The sequence below is a fragment of the Mirounga leonina genome, unplaced genomic scaffold (assembly GCF_011800145.1).
Source record: "Mirounga leonina isolate KUSES-001 unplaced genomic scaffold, KU_Mleo_1.0 Mir_118, whole genome shotgun sequence".
In the NCBI taxonomy this organism is placed as follows: Eukaryota; Metazoa; Chordata; class Mammalia; order Carnivora; family Phocidae; genus Mirounga; species Mirounga leonina.
Genome location: NW_023270277.1, coordinates 1,958,531 through 1,974,897, shown reverse-complemented (window position 1 = coordinate 1,974,897; position 16,367 = coordinate 1,958,531). Strand labels below are relative to the sequence as shown.

Here is a 16,367-nt window from a genome sequence, read left to right as displayed (position 1 = left end):
GGTCTGTGCTCACACCTGTCCCACCTGCCCATCCTGCTCTCCTCCAGCTAGGAAGGGCTGCAAAGATGACCATCCTATGACCTGGCTCAGACCCAAACTTCGTGACACCTCTCCTGCCCACAGTGAGCCCTCCTACTGGTAATTTTCTGGCACACACATTCCTGGGGGGCTACAGCCCCCCAAGGGGATGGAATGTGGTTCTTGGATAACAATGATTAATGGCCCTCCAAAGATTAACCTACCCAACAAAATCTTATTCCTTAGTATTTTACTTCATCTGGGGCTGAGGGAGGTGAGCAATTAGGAAACAAGGTGGAAAAATGCTTCTCAGGGGATTGACAATGAGGAAAGGGTTAAGAAACACTCTGAGGTATAGTCTGTCTCATCCATTCTGCACGGGCATTAAGGACAACCTGCTGTTCCACAGTAACATTAACTGTGGCGGGGTCCTGTCTCCCTCTGGGTGAGCTCTGGGGGCCATGGCCTTGTCGAGGGCATGCTTTTTAACTTCTAAAAGTACTTCTTCAGCATTGTACCTACCATGTACATGCGTTCAAAAAAATGGTGAAAGAGTAAATTCACAGAACTACAAAAAAGTCATAAAAAACCCGACACTAATAACGAAAGAGATGGAAATGATAACTGTGATCACTATTAGTGATTGATTTTTATTAGCCAAAAAAAAAAAAAAAAAATAGCAGCAAATGCAACTGTTAGCCCAAGAAATGATAGAGAGTAATTTTTAAAGAATATACAAGTCAGGGCCGACAAGGAGACACTAAAGCAAGGGTTCTGCATAAACAGGTGTAACCTTTCTGGAAAATCATACATACTAATAGCCTCACAACTGCCCATAGTCTGACCTACTTGTTCTCTCAGCATTCATGCTAAAGAAATAATCATGTGTGTAGAAAAGATTTCTGTACAAGGTGGCCCATCCCAAGGTTATTTACAATAGTATCAGATTATGCAATAAAAATATTTATAAATTGGACTTTAATCAGACAATGCTTAAGATGTTAAGAAGATACAAAATCATAAATAGGTATAATATGAAGTTTTGTCTAGTATATGTACAAATACATATGTAAGTATTCATATTCACATGTAGACATACTATATACAGAGACACTAAAATGTTAGCAGACGGTGGTTATACAATTTTTCTGAATGAAGAACATGCTATTTGTAAAAGGAGGGAAGAAGGGTTTGTGAATGACAGGACAGGCCGCACCAAGGGGGATGATGCACTTGCAGACGAGGCCATCATGTCGTGGCCACCTAGAAATGGATGGTGTGTCCATCTACCTCCATCCCACACAGAGGGGACACCCACATGCCATCGATGACCGTGAACAGAGCTTCATGCAGGAACCAAATTAATGCTTGTTGAAATAGTATTTTTAAAAAATAATCAAGTATGTCGGTATAAGTTATGAAGTATGGCTGCTAAAGCATGAGGAAAGAGGTTCTGTCCTGGGTGGGGGGGTGGGATTTAGCTGTAGTAGAAGGAGCTGCTTGACACGGTACCACCCCCACTGAGCTCCAGTGTGATCTATTTGACAGACCTCAAAGACACACAGAATCTGTGTGTGTGCAAAAATATATAAATGAGAAAATCTGATTATGGATATTTATATATTTTTGAAACATTTACTACACAGTAAAGACTCCTATCTTATTTTACGTCTACTATGTATAGATACCCACCACTAATAAAACATTTAAACGTGTACTAAAACTATTTGCAAGTACTCTGTGAATATGAAGTGCTCCATAAATGATTAAAAATAATAAAATGTATCGTATAAAAAGCCTCAGCTCTTGCTATGATTTCATATACTAAGATATGCTTTCTATATCCCAAACTGGATCACAACTATTAAAAATGAAACCCAAACCTATCATCTTAATTATTCATTTTTCAGTAAATGGAAATCTTTTCAAAAGTGGCTCCTTTCCTAACTGTGAAGAGGAAGCAGAATGTTTATGTTCCTATTACGGCTTCTCCCCACATGATTCTCCCACAGGTAAGTGAGTATGGAAGATGGACGTGGACAGATGCCACTCCTGAGCGGCTCAGTACTGGGCTAGCCCACCTTCTGATGAATACTGATGGTCTATAAACGACATGGAACATCTCAACAAACTTACACTAACCTGACAGCAAATTTTCCAGGAGTCAGAATGACCTAATTCCTCAAGACAATTTAACAGCACGGGGCAGGGGATGCGGGATGCGGGTGCCTCCCTGACCTTCTTGGTGGCCTGTTTGAGAACAGGAGCCTGGGAGAGAGGCAAGGGCCAGAAGGGACCCGGAACTTATCTTACTCTATAGGGCTCACTGCGATTCCGGACCAGCGGTGACTCAGCACGACTCCTTTAAAGACTAAGTTAGATTTGGATTATCTTCTGGTTTCAGAGTCAAACATGATAGTCTAAGAGATTTTTCTCATATCACAATTTAAAAAGAAAAAAAAGGGGGGGGGAGAACAAAAAGAAGTTGTTAGACAAGTTTACCATTTACATTTCCCCAAGTAATTCTTTTCTCTGATAAGAGAATACAAAGTATTTCTTTGTATATAATTCAAGTTTACTTTGATATTTCAAAAAGATTTCCAGGGGCACCTGAGTGGCTCAGTTGGTTGAGCATCTGCCTCTGGCTCAGGTCATGATCTCAGGGTCCTGGGATCAAGCCCCGCATCGGGCTCCCTGCTCCCCACCCCCTCAAATTTTTTTTTTTTTTAAGATTTTTATTTATTTGACAGAGAGAGACAGAGCGAGAGAGGGAACACAAGCAGGGGGAGTGGGAGAGGGAGAAGCAGGCTTCCCGCCGAGCAGGGAGCCTCATTTGGGGCTTGATCCCAAGACCCTGGGATCATGACCTGAGCCGAAGGCAGGCGCTTAACGTCTGAGCCACCCAGGCGCCCCCTCAAATAATTTTTTTAAAAGATTTTATTTATTTATTTGACGGAGAGAGAGAGACAGCGAGAGAGGGAACACAAGCAGGGGGAGTGGGAGAGGGAGAAGCAGGCTTCCTGCTGAGCAGGGAGCCTCATTTGGGGCTTGATCCCAAGACCCTGGGATCATGACCTGAGCTGAAGGCAGACACTTAACTGACTGAACCACCCAGCTGCCTCAAATAAATAAATAATCTTAAAAAAACCAAACCAAACCAAAAATATTTCCAGACAGGAATATTTTTGTTCACACCAAGTGGGGTCAACAGAGCCCGTAACTCTCTTACCCACCAGGAGCCTGGCAGTAATGGGAGGCCCCTGATGGCTCCCAGAGGTTCCTGAAGAGTTTGAAGAGGGGCTATCTGCACAAGTGTGGGCAAGGCCAGGACGACCTCGAAGGGATGGAGACACGTCTAGGGCCAAGGAACAGAGGGCCCAGGCAGGAGGTGACTGGTCTGCAGGAGACCTGAGGCCACAGGAGGCTGCCCCGCCTGGAGGGAGCTCTCCCTGCTCACTCTTCCCTGGAGAGCAGGGGAGCAGGGCAGGGAGGAGGGCAGACACCAGAGGAGCCCGGACAGGTCAGATCTTGCTGCCAAAAATAACTAGGTTTTCCGGGCTCCCCTGGATTGCCGAGCAGCTCAGGCACCAGCGGCCGGTTTTCGAGCATTAACACAAGCTGGTACGTTGTAGCAGCCCTTGCACCTTGCTTTGATTGCTCAACACTGTTTTGGAAATTTACGGATACTGACGAATGTGCCTCTCCTGCATGTATTTCAACTGTTCCAAAGGATTTAACTGTGTAACGTAACTTTCTTTTTCTTGCTCAATGCTACGGTTTTCCAATAAAATTTTTGACTAATACAAACAATACAGCAACAAACATTCTTGAGTATGTCCTTTCATGCACCGATCGGTACGAAAATTGTTCTAACGTATGGGATTACAGGTGGAAATGCTGGGTGGCAGGTGGTGCAGAGAAGGTGGTCCAGCTCACTCTCCCACCACACCTGGGCTGCCCTGTTCATGTGGCTGAAATGCACCACACTCTTGTTTTATTTACATTTCTTTAACTCCCACTGAGGATAAGCACTGTTTCCACGTCTGGGGGCTATTTGGTTTCTGTGAATGACCTCTTCATATAATTTGCCTATTTTTCTACTGGGCTGTTTTGTTTCTTACACATTGTTGGAAGGTATTAATGTGTATTAATGCTCACTTAAAAAAAAGATTTTATTTATTTCAGAGAAAGAGAGAGAGGGAGAGCAAGCACGAACAGGGGGAGGCGCAGAAGGAGAAGCAGACTCCCCGCTGAGCAGGGAGCTGGACCCTGGACTTGATCCCAGGACTCTGAGACCATGACCCGAGCCAAAGGCAGATGCTCAATTGACTGAGCGACCCAGGTGCCCCTGTGGCTCACTTTTTAATAGTGTTTTTGGTATTTTTGTTGAATACAAGTTTCACGTTTTAAAATAGTCAAATTTATTCATTTCTCCCTGAAAGGTTTAAGAAATGCTTTTCTACCCTGAGTCATTAAGAGTTTATTTTATTTTCTGGAATTTAAAAAATTTTGTTTTAATTTATTTGGTATTTATTTTTGTGTGTGCTAAGAGATAAAGATCTTTTTGACTTTTCCCACTTGAATATGCCATCGTTGATTAGTTCTTTCCCTAGTAACCTATAACATTGCTCTTTCTGCATAAGTGTGTGTTTTGGGCCCTGTCCTGTCCCACTGGCAACCCTGTGCCCTTGTCATTTCCCTGACCTGTCTTTGGCCCCCACCCAGCTACCATGGCAGAAACCTGGTTCCCACGCTAGTGTCACTCTTCCTCAGGGTCTGTCCCTGCACGAGCTTCATGCAGAAGGCCTGGGGACATTTCCCTGTTCATGCACACCAAGCGTGCGCATGCGTGCGGGTGTGTGCACCCGCGGTTTATTTCTCCAGCCTCCAAAGGGCATGGTCTTCAGCTTTCTGATGTTCCTTTTTGTTCTTTGGACTTGCCCAAGTGGTGACACAGACCTAGCAGGGACAGGGCCGCTCTGTTAACAGAAACTGGCCGGGGGAGACAGGGCTGGTTTGTACTCGCTCCTGCCTCCGGTATCCTGCACAGCTCTGGGCCGTGTGATCGGTGAGCCAGGGAGGAGGTCTGGGGGGGGGGCGGGGATGAAGGAGACTCTTTACAGGACAGGCCAGGACGACCCAACACAGTGTTGAGTTCTAATTGCTGGTACTCCCTTCCTTCAAAACAGTGGGCCCTCACCTCAGCAACCTGTGAGCCAGAGCTGTTGATTACATGCTGCCTATTTGAAATTATAATTATGTATTTTCTCAGAGTGCTTTTTGCTATTTTTATCCCATTCTTTCCCATGTTCTGGTCCCCTTCCTGGTGATCCTCCCCCATTTTGATATTAGATATCAGAAGTATTTGGTGAAGAAATTATTTTTATAATTACAATTTATAAAGCATACCCTGTAAAACTTTAAGCTCTGTAGAGAAAAATCTTATGAAAATCTCATAACTACTGTAAATGACATGTAGAATTCTCATAATAAAGTTAGTTTGGTATGAGAAAAAGATTTAAACTTAAATAAATGTTACTTTTTTTTACACTAGAAAATAAGATACACCTATTTGAAAAGCTGAACACAGGCATTCAATGACTTCCAAAAGATGAGAAAAATAGTCCAATAAAAGTCACTCAAGTAACTAATGGTATGTACATAACTTTTCCCCAACTACGACTCAAAAGGAATCATTAACTCTATATATGATACCATTAAAGTGATTAAAATGTCCTTCTCCACAGGCTGTGACATTCATTTCCCTGTAAATTATAATCCTAGAATGTGCTGACATTACTTAGGAAAATACATTTCAAAACTCTTTCCTAATCTTAAAGAGAATAGGAATTATTTTAGGACATAATTAAAATGCCAGGGCAAGGTAATATTTTTATAAATACATTTTCTACCTTAAATAGGTCTCCTTGTTAGGACTCTAATAAAATCTCTCCTGGCATCATGTATTTTCAATGTATGAAAAAAACTCTAAGCCACTGTATATATTTATTAACAGCACGAATAATCAAAGAAGGTAAAAAGATTACCTGTGGAACAAATTAGTTACAAGGATTGTGTGTGGCTTTGTGGGTACTTTTTAAACTGGTTTTTACAGGGGCGCCTGGGCGGCTCAGTTGGGAGAGTATGCGGCCCTTGATCTTGGAGTCCTGAGTTCGAGCCCCACATGTGGAGTAAAGTTCACTTAAAAAAATAAAAATCAACTGGTCACTACAAAGTGACCCTCCAGTGCTGCCTACCCTCATGATGACGTATCACAGCAGCGGCTTCAAGGTCAAACTGAGGCAATGACAAGAACCCTCCGACAATGCACAAGCCTACCCATGTGACGAGCGTCACAGGTCCATGGAAATGCTCACCTTTTAAGACCTATCACTTCATTAACTAATGATAAAGTATAGGGATATGTAAAAACTAGTTGTTTCCCATCGCTTTTAAAAACAGACTATCGAGTTAAAAAGGGACTAAGCATTGGGGAGGAGCAAGATGGCGGAGGAGTAGGAGACCTAAATTTTGTCTGGTCCCAGGAATTCAGCTAGATAGGTATCAAACCATTCTGAACACCTACAAACTCAACAGGAGATCGAAGCAAAGAATAGCAGCAACTCCATCAACAGAAAAGCAACCACTTTCTGGAAGTGTATATTTTTCTGGGGTCGTTGTTACCCTTTTAGCATTTTGTTCTCTCATTCATCTATTCTCCTCTGGACAAAACGACAAGACGGAAAAACTCACCTCAAAAAAAAGAACAAGAGGCAGTACCGACTGCCAGGGACCTAATGAATACGGACATTAGTAAGATGTTGGAACTAGAGTTCAGAATGATGATTATAAAGATACTAGCTGGGCTTGAAAAAAGCATGGAAGTTATTAGAGAAACCCTTTCTGGAGAAATAAAAGAACTAAAATCTAACCAAGTCAAAATCAAAAAGGCTATTAATGAGGTGCAATAAAAAACGGGAGCGCTAACTGCTAGGATAAATGAGGCAGATGAGGAAATTAGCAATACAGAAGACCAAATGATGGAGAATAAAGAAGCTGAGAAAGAGAGAGATAAACAACTACTGGATCACGAGGGCAGAATTCGAGAGATAAGTGATACTGTAAGATGAAACAATATTAGAATAATTGGGATCCCAGAAGAATAAGACAGACAGAGTGGGGCAGAAAGTATATTGGAGCAAATTATAGCAGAGAACTTCCCTAATTTGCGGAAGGAAACAGGCATCAAAATCCAGGAGGTACAGAGAACCCTTCTCAAAATCAATAAAAATAGGTCAACACCTTGACATCTAATAGTAAAACTTGAAAGTCTCAGAGATAAAGAGAAAATCCTGAAAGCAGCTCGGAACAAGAGGTCTGTAACCTAAAACAGTAGAAACATTAGATTGGCAGCAGACCTATCCACAGAAACCTGGCAGGCCAGAAAGGACTGGCATGATATATTCAGAGCACTAAACGAGAAAAATATGCAGCCAAGAATACTATATCCAGCCAGGCTGTTATTGAAAATAGAAGGAGAGATAAAAAGCTTCCAGGACACACAAAAACTAAAAGAATTCGCAAACACCAAACCAGCCCTACAAGAAATATTAAAAGGGGTCCTCTAAGCAAAGAGAGAGCCTAAAAGTAACATGGACCAGAAAGGAACAGAGACAATATACAGTAACAGTCACCTTACAGGCAATACAATGGCACTAAAGGAGAAAAGTCTCAAATACACAACCTAACCTTATACCCGAAGGACCTGGAGAAAGAACAGCAAGTAAAGCCTAAACCCAGCAGGAGAAGTGAAATAATAAAGATCAGGGCAGAAATCAATGAAATAGAAACCAAAAGAACAGCAGAACAGATCAACCAAACTAGGAGCTGGTTCTTTGAAATTTAATAAGATTGAAAAACCCCTGGCCAGACTTACCAAAAAGAAAAGAGAAACGACCAAATAAATAAAATCATGAATGAAAGAGGAGCGATCACAACCAACACCAAAGAAATATAAACAATTATAAGAACATATTATGAGCAACTATATGCCAGCAAATTAGACAATCTGGAAGAAATGGATGCATTCTTAGAGAAGTAACAGGAAGAAACAGGAAACCTGAACAGACCCATAACCAGTAAGGAAACAAGCAAAATTCAAAAATCTCTCAATAAACAAGAGCCCAGGGCCAGATGGCTTTCTAGGGGAATTTTATCAAACATTTAAAGAATTAATACCTATTCTTCTGAAACTGTTCCAAAAAAGGAAAACTTCTAAACTCATTTTATGAGGCCAGCATTACCTTGATCCCAAAACCAGACAAAGACCCCATCAAAAAGGAGAATTACAGACCAGTATTCCTGTTGAACATGGATGTAAAAATTTTTACCAAAATACTAGCCAATAGGATCCAACAGTACATTAAAAGGATTATTCACCACAACTAAGTGGGATTTATTCCTGGGCTGAAAGGTTGGTTAAACATCCACAAATCAATCCATGTGATACAATACATTAATAAAAGAAAGAACAAGAACCATATGATCCTCTCAATAGATGAGAAAAAGCATTTGACAAAGTACAGAATCCTTTCTTGATTAAAACTCTTCAGAGTGTAGGGATAGAGGGTACATACCTCAATATCATAAAAGCCATCTATGAAAAACCCATAGCGAATATCATTCTCAATGGGGAAAAACTGAGAGCTTTCCCCCTAAGGTCAGGAACGTGGCAGGGATGTCCACTATCGCCACTGCTATTCAACATAGTATTAGAAGTCCTAGCCACAGCAATCAGACAACAGAAAGAAATAAAAGGCATCCGAATCGGCAAAGAAGAAGTCAAACTCTCACTGTTTGCAGATATGATACTTTATGTGGAAAACCCAAAAGACTCCACCCCAAAATTGCTAGAACTCATACAGGAATTCAGTAAAGTGGCAGGATATAAAATCAATGCACAGAAATCAGTGGCATTCCTATACACCAACAACAAGACAGAAGAAAGAGAAATTAAGGAGTCGATCCCATTTACAACTGCACCCAAAACCATAAGATACCTAGGAATAAATCTAACCAAAGAGGCAAAGTATCTGTATTCAGAAAACTATAGAATACTCATGAAAGAAATTGAGGAAGACACAAAGAAATGCAAAATGTTTCATGCTCATGGATTGGAAGAACAAATATTGTGAAGATGTCAATGCTACCTAGAGCAATCTACACAGTCAATGCAATCCCTATCAAAATACCATCCACTTTTTTCAAAGAAATGGAACAAATAATACTAAAATTTGTATGGAACCAGAAAAGACCCCGAATAGCCAGAGGAATGTTGAAAAAGAAAAGCAAAGCTGGCGGCATCACAATTCCGGACTTCCAGCTCTATTACAAAGCTGTCGTCACCAAGACAGCATGGTACTGGCACAAGAACAGATACATAGATCAATGGAACAGAATAGAGAGCCCAGAAATGGACCCTCAACTCTATGGTCAACTCATCTTCGACAAAGCAGGAAAGAATGTCCAATGGAAAAAAGACAGTCTCTTCAACAAATGGTGTTGGGAAAATTGGACAGCCACATGCAGAAGAATGAAACTGGACCATTTCCTTATACCACACACAAAAATAGACTCCAAATGGTTGAAAGACCTCAATGTGAGACAGGACTCCATCAAAATCCTAAAGGAGAACACAGGCAGCAACCTCTTTGACCTCAGCCGCAGCAACTTCCTCCTAGAAACATCACCAAAGGCAAGGGAAGCAAGGGCAAAAATGAACTATTGGGACTTCATCAAGATAAAAAGCTTTTGCAAAGCAAAGGAAACAGTCAACAAAACCAAAAGGCAACCGACAGAATGGGAGAAGATATTTGCAAATGACATATCAGATCAAGGGCTAGTATCCAAAATCTATATAGAACTTATCAAACTCAACACCCAAAGAACAAAGAATCCAATCAAGAAATGGGCAGAAGACATGAACAGACATTTCTGCCAAATGGCCAACAGACCCATGAAAAAGTGCTCAACATTGCTCGGCATTAGGGAAATCCAAATCAAAACCTCAGTGAGATACCACCTCACACCAGTCAGAATGACTAAAATTAACAAGTCAGGAAATGACAGATATTGGCGGAGATGTGGAGAAAGGGGAACCCTCTTACACTGTTGGTGGGAATGCAAGCTGGTGCAGCCACTCTGGAAAACAGTATGGAGGGTCCTCAAAAAGTTGAAAATAGAGCTACCATATGACCCAGTAATCGCATTACTGGGTATTTACCCCAAAGATACAAATGTAGTGATCTGAAGGGGCACGTGCACCCCGATGTTTATAGCAGTAATGTCAACAGCCAAACTATGGAAAGAGTCAAGATGTCCATCAACAGATGAATGGATAAAGATGATGTGGTACATATATACAATGGAATACTATGCAGCTATCAAAAACCCCCCGAAATCTTGCCATTTGCAACGATGTGGATGGAACTAGAGGGTATTATGCTAAGCGCAATAAGTCAATCACAGAAAGACAAGTATCATATGATCTCACTGATAAGAGGAATTTGAGAAACAAGACAGAGGACCATAGGGGAAAGGAGGAAATAATGAAACAAGATGAAACCAGAGAGGGAGACAAACCGTAAGAGACTCTTAGTCTCAGGAAATAAACTGAGGGTTGCTGGAGTGGAGGGGGGTGGGAGGGATGGGGTGGTTGGGTAATGGACACTGGGGAGGGTATGTGCTATGGTGAGCACTGTGAATTGTGTAAGACTGATGAATCATAGACCTGTACCTCTGAAACAAATAATACATTATATGTTAAAAAAAAAAAAATAGTAGGAAGGGAAAAATGAAGCAGGGGAAATCGGAGTGGCAGACAAACAATGAGAGACTATGGACTCTGAGAATCAAACTGAGGGTTTTAGAGGGCAGGGGGTTAGGGGGGATGGGTTTGCCCGGTGATGGGTATTAAGGAGGGCACGTACTGAATGGAGCACTGGGTGTTATACGCAAACAATGAATCATGGGACACTACATCTAAAACTAATGATGTGAAAATAGAGCTACCATATGACCCAGCAATTGCACTACTGGGTATTTACCCCAAAGATACAAAAGTAGGGATCCGAAAAGGTACGTGCACCCTGATGTTTATAGCAGCAATGTCCACAATAGCCAAACTGTGTAAAGAGCCAAGATGTCCATCGACAGATGACTGGATAAAGAAGATGTGGTATATATATACAATGGAATATTATGCAGCCATCAAAAGGAATGAGATCTTGCCATTTCCAACGACATGGATAGAACTGGAGGGTATTATGCTGAGCGAAATAAGTCAATCAGAGAAAGACATGTATCATATGACCTCACTGATATGAGGAATTCTTAATCTCAGGAAACAAACTGAGGGTTTTGGAGTGGTGGGGGGTGGGAGGGATGGGGTGGCTGGGTGATAGACATTGGGGAGGGTATGTGCTATGGTAAACACTGTGAATTGTGTAAGACTGTTGAATCTCAGATCTGTACCTCTGAAACAAATAATGCAATATATGTTAAGAAAAAAAAAACAAAAGAAGAAGATAGCAGGAGGGGAAGGATGAAGGGGGGGGGATCGGAGGGGGAGACAAACCATGAGAGAGGATGGACTCTGATAAACAACCTGAGGGTTCTGGAGGGGAGGGGATGGGGGGATGGGTTAGCCTGGTGATGGGTATTAAAGAGGGCACGTTCTGCATGGAGCACTGGGTGTTATACGCAAATAATGAATCATGGAACACTACATCAAAAACTAATGATGTAATGTATGATTATTAACATAACATAATAAAAAAATTTATTAAAAAAAACCAATGATTACTGTATGATGACTAATATTACATAATAAAATAAAATTACAAAAAAGGGACTGCGTGTTGTGTCAATTGGTTGCAGCGTTTTTCATCTATGGGGTCACTCTCTTAAAATGCAAATAAAGACTGCTCCCCGAGAGGGTGCTCTAGAATTAAAAAAAAAAAAAACAAACACAAAAAAACCCAGACTATTTCTGGGGTGCCCTGGCTGGCTCAGTCAGCAGGGCATGCAACTCTTGATCTCCGGTTGGGCGTTTGAGCCCCACATTGGGTGTGCAGATAGCTTAAAAAAAAAAAAAAAATCTTAAAAAACAAACAAAAAGCCAGATTATCTCCATATTTTTCCTTCCCAAAGCTTCTTAGTCATAGCAATAATTCCAGAATCACTTCAGTAAAAGAAACCCAATGAAGCATTTGATTTAAATTTACTAAAAAATTAAACTTTAATTGCTTTATTAAAACTTTTTTAAAAAGATTTTATTTGTTTGACAGAGAGAGAAATAGCAGATAGTGAAGCAGGAACACAAGCAGAGGGAGTGGGAGAAGGAAGAGGGAGAAGCAGACTCCCCGCTGAGCAGAGAGCCTGACTTGGGCCTCAATCCCAGGACCGTGGGATCATGACTTGAGCTGAAGGCAGATGCTTAATGATGGAGCCATACAGGCGCCCCTAATTGTTTTTAAAAAAAAGATCTATTTATTTTAGAGAGCTTGAGAAAGCACGGGGCGGAGCAGAGGGAGAGAAGCAGACTCCACGCTGAGCCTGGAGCCTGACACGGGGTTCGATCCCACGACCCTGAGATCATACCTGAGCTGAAATCAAGAGTTGACTGCTCAATCGATTGAGGCACCCGGGTGCCCCTAAATTTTAATTGCTTTATGTATAAAATATTTGCTAACCACCTAAACAAATGATTCTTATTACCTCTTTGAAGACACATACTTCTGTAAATATGATAAAAGGTACCAAGGATAAAGGCAATTGTGGGGGGCGTGCAGTTTCCTGGGCTTCAAAGACCACCAGAAACACCGACCTGTTCATGTTAACATGCCTTCAGTTCAGATAGTTTCCCATTAATATTTGGGACTGCATCTCTGCCTGCATAGTCATACGTACTCCTAGTAATGAACAAAGATTTTTGTGTGCATTTTTGTTGAACCCACCCATTCAATAATAAACCCTTTATACCAAGTAGAGAAAACAGAGTATTTCAAAAAGAACAACAACATAAAAATAAAAATTACTTATCTTTAGTTAATGTATTTGATGAAGCATGTTTAATCAAAGTATATTCTGCTTCAAGGAATGTAATCATAAAAAATAATGGCTTTCTAACTAATTGGCCTTACTATTAAAAGTATGTTAATATGACACTTTTTCTGCACAGGACTGGTATCTAATTCAACACAATTTTATTTACATGCAAGGGCTTTAGATAATACATTTGAAGTAATTAACTCTGAGGAAAATACTACAAGGAAAGTCGGGCCTTATAAGAACAACAGTATTGAAATCAAACACATCATTACTTACAATTAGCTGTTTCAACCCGACGAAAGTCTGCTCTACGGACTCGGCATTTAAGACCTGTCTCTTCGCTGCGGCTCTCTCACCCAGGAAGCGAAGCATCAGGTCTTTAACTGCATCCCCCTTGAAGGAATGTAAGAAAAATATGTCAAGACAATAAAATGTTAATTAAACTCAGCTAACCAGAACCCATAACTAAACGAAATTCCTTTTTTCTCCATTGGTGTTTGGAGGTTAAAACGTGGTTACAGTACACTAAAACTTCAATCACCCAGATGCTTGAGCATCACCACCTTTAATAAAATGTGTATTTTAAAACTGCTCTCTTTATTTTAGAAGAAGGGGTAAATCACCACCACCTGGACCAGGCTTACATGAGAGGTACGCCGAGCCAGGAGTGGGGTTTGGGACCAAGGGCTAGATGGGGGCGGCAGTGCAGGCCCCAGCAATCCACCAGGTTGCCTTTGTCTCTGGAAAAGCCTCTGGGACCTGGCACTGCCGTCCTTCAGCCCGGAGACAAGAGAAGAGCACCCTCCCGAGCAGATCCTCTGCCAGGGGCTCAGCCAGACCCTCCTTCGGGTGCTAGGCTCACTCCCAACCCGGGGGACAAGAGAAGAGCGCCCTCCCAAGCAGGTCCTCTGCCAGGGGCTCAGCCAAGCCCTCCTTCGGGTGCTAGGCTCACTCCCAACCCGGGGGACAAGAGAAGAGCGCCCTCCCGAGCAGGTCCTCTGCCAGGGGCTCAGACAGGCCCTCCGCTCACAGGAGTTGTGCTGGGGGCCAGGAAAGCGCCCAAACGGCCTCTGCATGGGGAACTTGGGCCTCACAGACTGACTCCTTAGGTTCGACGCCCCTGCGGACAGGGCCCAAGGACGGAAAAGTGGAATCCGAAGCTCCTGAGGGAAGGCGGCTGGTGAGGATGTGGATGAAAGGGACCCGGGCGCACAGCTGCTGGGAAGAGAGGATGGAGCAGCCACCGTAGGACACGACGGACGTTCCTCAGAGAGTCAGAACCAGCTTACGACCCCGCAGTGCCACTTCTGGGTATTTATCCGAAGGACATCAAGACACTAACTTGAAAAGATGTCTGCATCCCCATGTTCACAGTCAGTACTTGGGAACAAGCCACGTGTCCGTGGACGGATGAACGGATAAAGAAGACGCGGTGTCATGGAATAGGATCAGTTGCAGGATGAAATCTTGTCATTTGTTTCAACATGGATGGAACTTGAGGGCATTATGCTAAATGAAGTAAGTCAGAGAAAGACAAATCCCCTATGATCTCACTTCTATGTGGAATCTTAAAAAAATGAAAACCAAAAATCCAAACAAACTCAAAGATACAGGAACACACTGGTGATTGCCAGAGGCAGGGGTGGGAGTGGGGGATGGGCCAAATGGGAAAGGTGGTCAAAAGGTGCAAACTTTCAGTTATAAAAGAAACAAGTCCTAAAAAAAAAAAAGAAAGAAGGAAGTAAGTCCTGGGGATGAATGAACTGCATGGCAACTAGTTAACAGTGCTGCGCTGTATATTGGGAAGTTGCTAAGAGAATATATCTTACAAGTTTTATCACGAGAAAAATAATTCTGTAATACGTAAGGTGAGGGATGTTAACAAGACCTATCGTGGTGACCATTTTGCAGTATCTGCAAATACTGAATCATGTTATACACCTGAACTTAATATAATGTGTATCACTTATGCCTACATAAAAAAATAAAAAAGAAGACGAACCAAACATAAGGGGAAGATGGAAGGGCGAGGGGCAGAGGACAAGGTGCTTTGGCCAGGCCAGGAGAGGAAGGATTATCAGTGGCTGGAATGGCCAGGGAGAAATGCCACCTTTTGGGTGCTGGGGAATAAGAATCCTCTCATCTAGGCGAGTAAAACCCTGGCTTCCAGCTGCAGGCCGCTGAGTGCTAGCCATACAGGGCCACGGGCACACAGCGACTGAGGACGGAGAGGAGAGCAGTGTGGACGTGTTCCCTGCAGACTCCACAGGCGCCCCCGCCCCTTCCTATTGTTTTCCTACCCTTGGCGTAAGCATGCAAGGTGAATCTTTCGTGGTTGCCCAGAACAGTGACACTTAAAAAGCACCAGCCTGTGGATGACGTGTGCAGGAGAGGCAGAAAAGATGCTGCAGGGGTCTGCGGCTGCCCTTCCACGGGTAAAGGGGGAGAGGCGGCTTTGGCAGGGGGGTTCCAGGTCACAAGTCTGGTTCTGGCCCTGGGCACTGAGCCCCGTGCTGCAAGAGGCCAAGCCACACCTCTCTAGCGAAAATCTAGAAGCAGCAGTTTTATGATTTTTTGCTTTCAGAATGTGAGGTGAAATGCTTCAAATGCTGGAGCCACAGAAGGGGCTAACTGGTCTAGGAGGGACAATTAAAGGGCAGAATAAGAAGAGCTCTGCCATATGGCTCCATAAAGCTCTGCAGGAATGCAACTCCTATTAGACAAGGGCTTGAACTGGGTGGGAGGAGCTGTGAGCCGGAAAAGGGCAAGATCACATCTCCATGCCGCAGAGGGAGGACCCATTTAATTCCTCCATCCCTGCAACATTCTGTTAATTAGACCACACTACAAACATCTTTTCCCTTAAAAATCTCTGTTGGTTAACATTTTCGTTAGCACAGGAAGTTCCTGAGACATGAGCATTCGTAGGACTAACAAACATCTCACCTATGAAAGCCCAGGGACGGGACAAAATGTCTTTCCATGAACCTACTCCTGCTGTGTCACTGAGCTGGAGGGGACTATGGCTCAGGGGTCATGGCACCTGACTGCACATCCTCCTGTGGTTGCGGGGGAGAGGGGAGCAAACTTGCCCTGCTGTGGGATTTTTCTCAGAGCTAAGCTGCTGCCCCTGGGATGGAACCCGCCTGGAACCCTTGGACACCTCCAAATCAGCAAACTCTTCAGGGAGGGACTGGTGCATCCAAGGCCAAGCAGGAAACGTGGGGAGATAGCATGGG

At 42.9% G+C, this 16,367-nt stretch overlaps 1 protein-coding gene across 4 annotated transcripts in view; it reads right to left on the bottom strand.

Moving 5' to 3' along the window:
• Positions 1–16,367, bottom strand: part of LOC118007342 (trafficking protein particle complex subunit 12-like) — an 88,691-nt gene that overhangs the window by 55,854 nt on the left and 16,470 nt on the right. For all 4 annotated transcript variants that reach the window (XM_035000376.1, XM_035000377.1, XM_035000374.1 and 1 more), the window contains exon 3: positions 13,405–13,521. In XM_035000376.1, the coding sequence (XP_034856267.1) occupies positions 13,405–13,521 (117 nt within the window). The remainder of the gene's footprint in view (positions 1–13,404; positions 13,522–16,367) is intronic.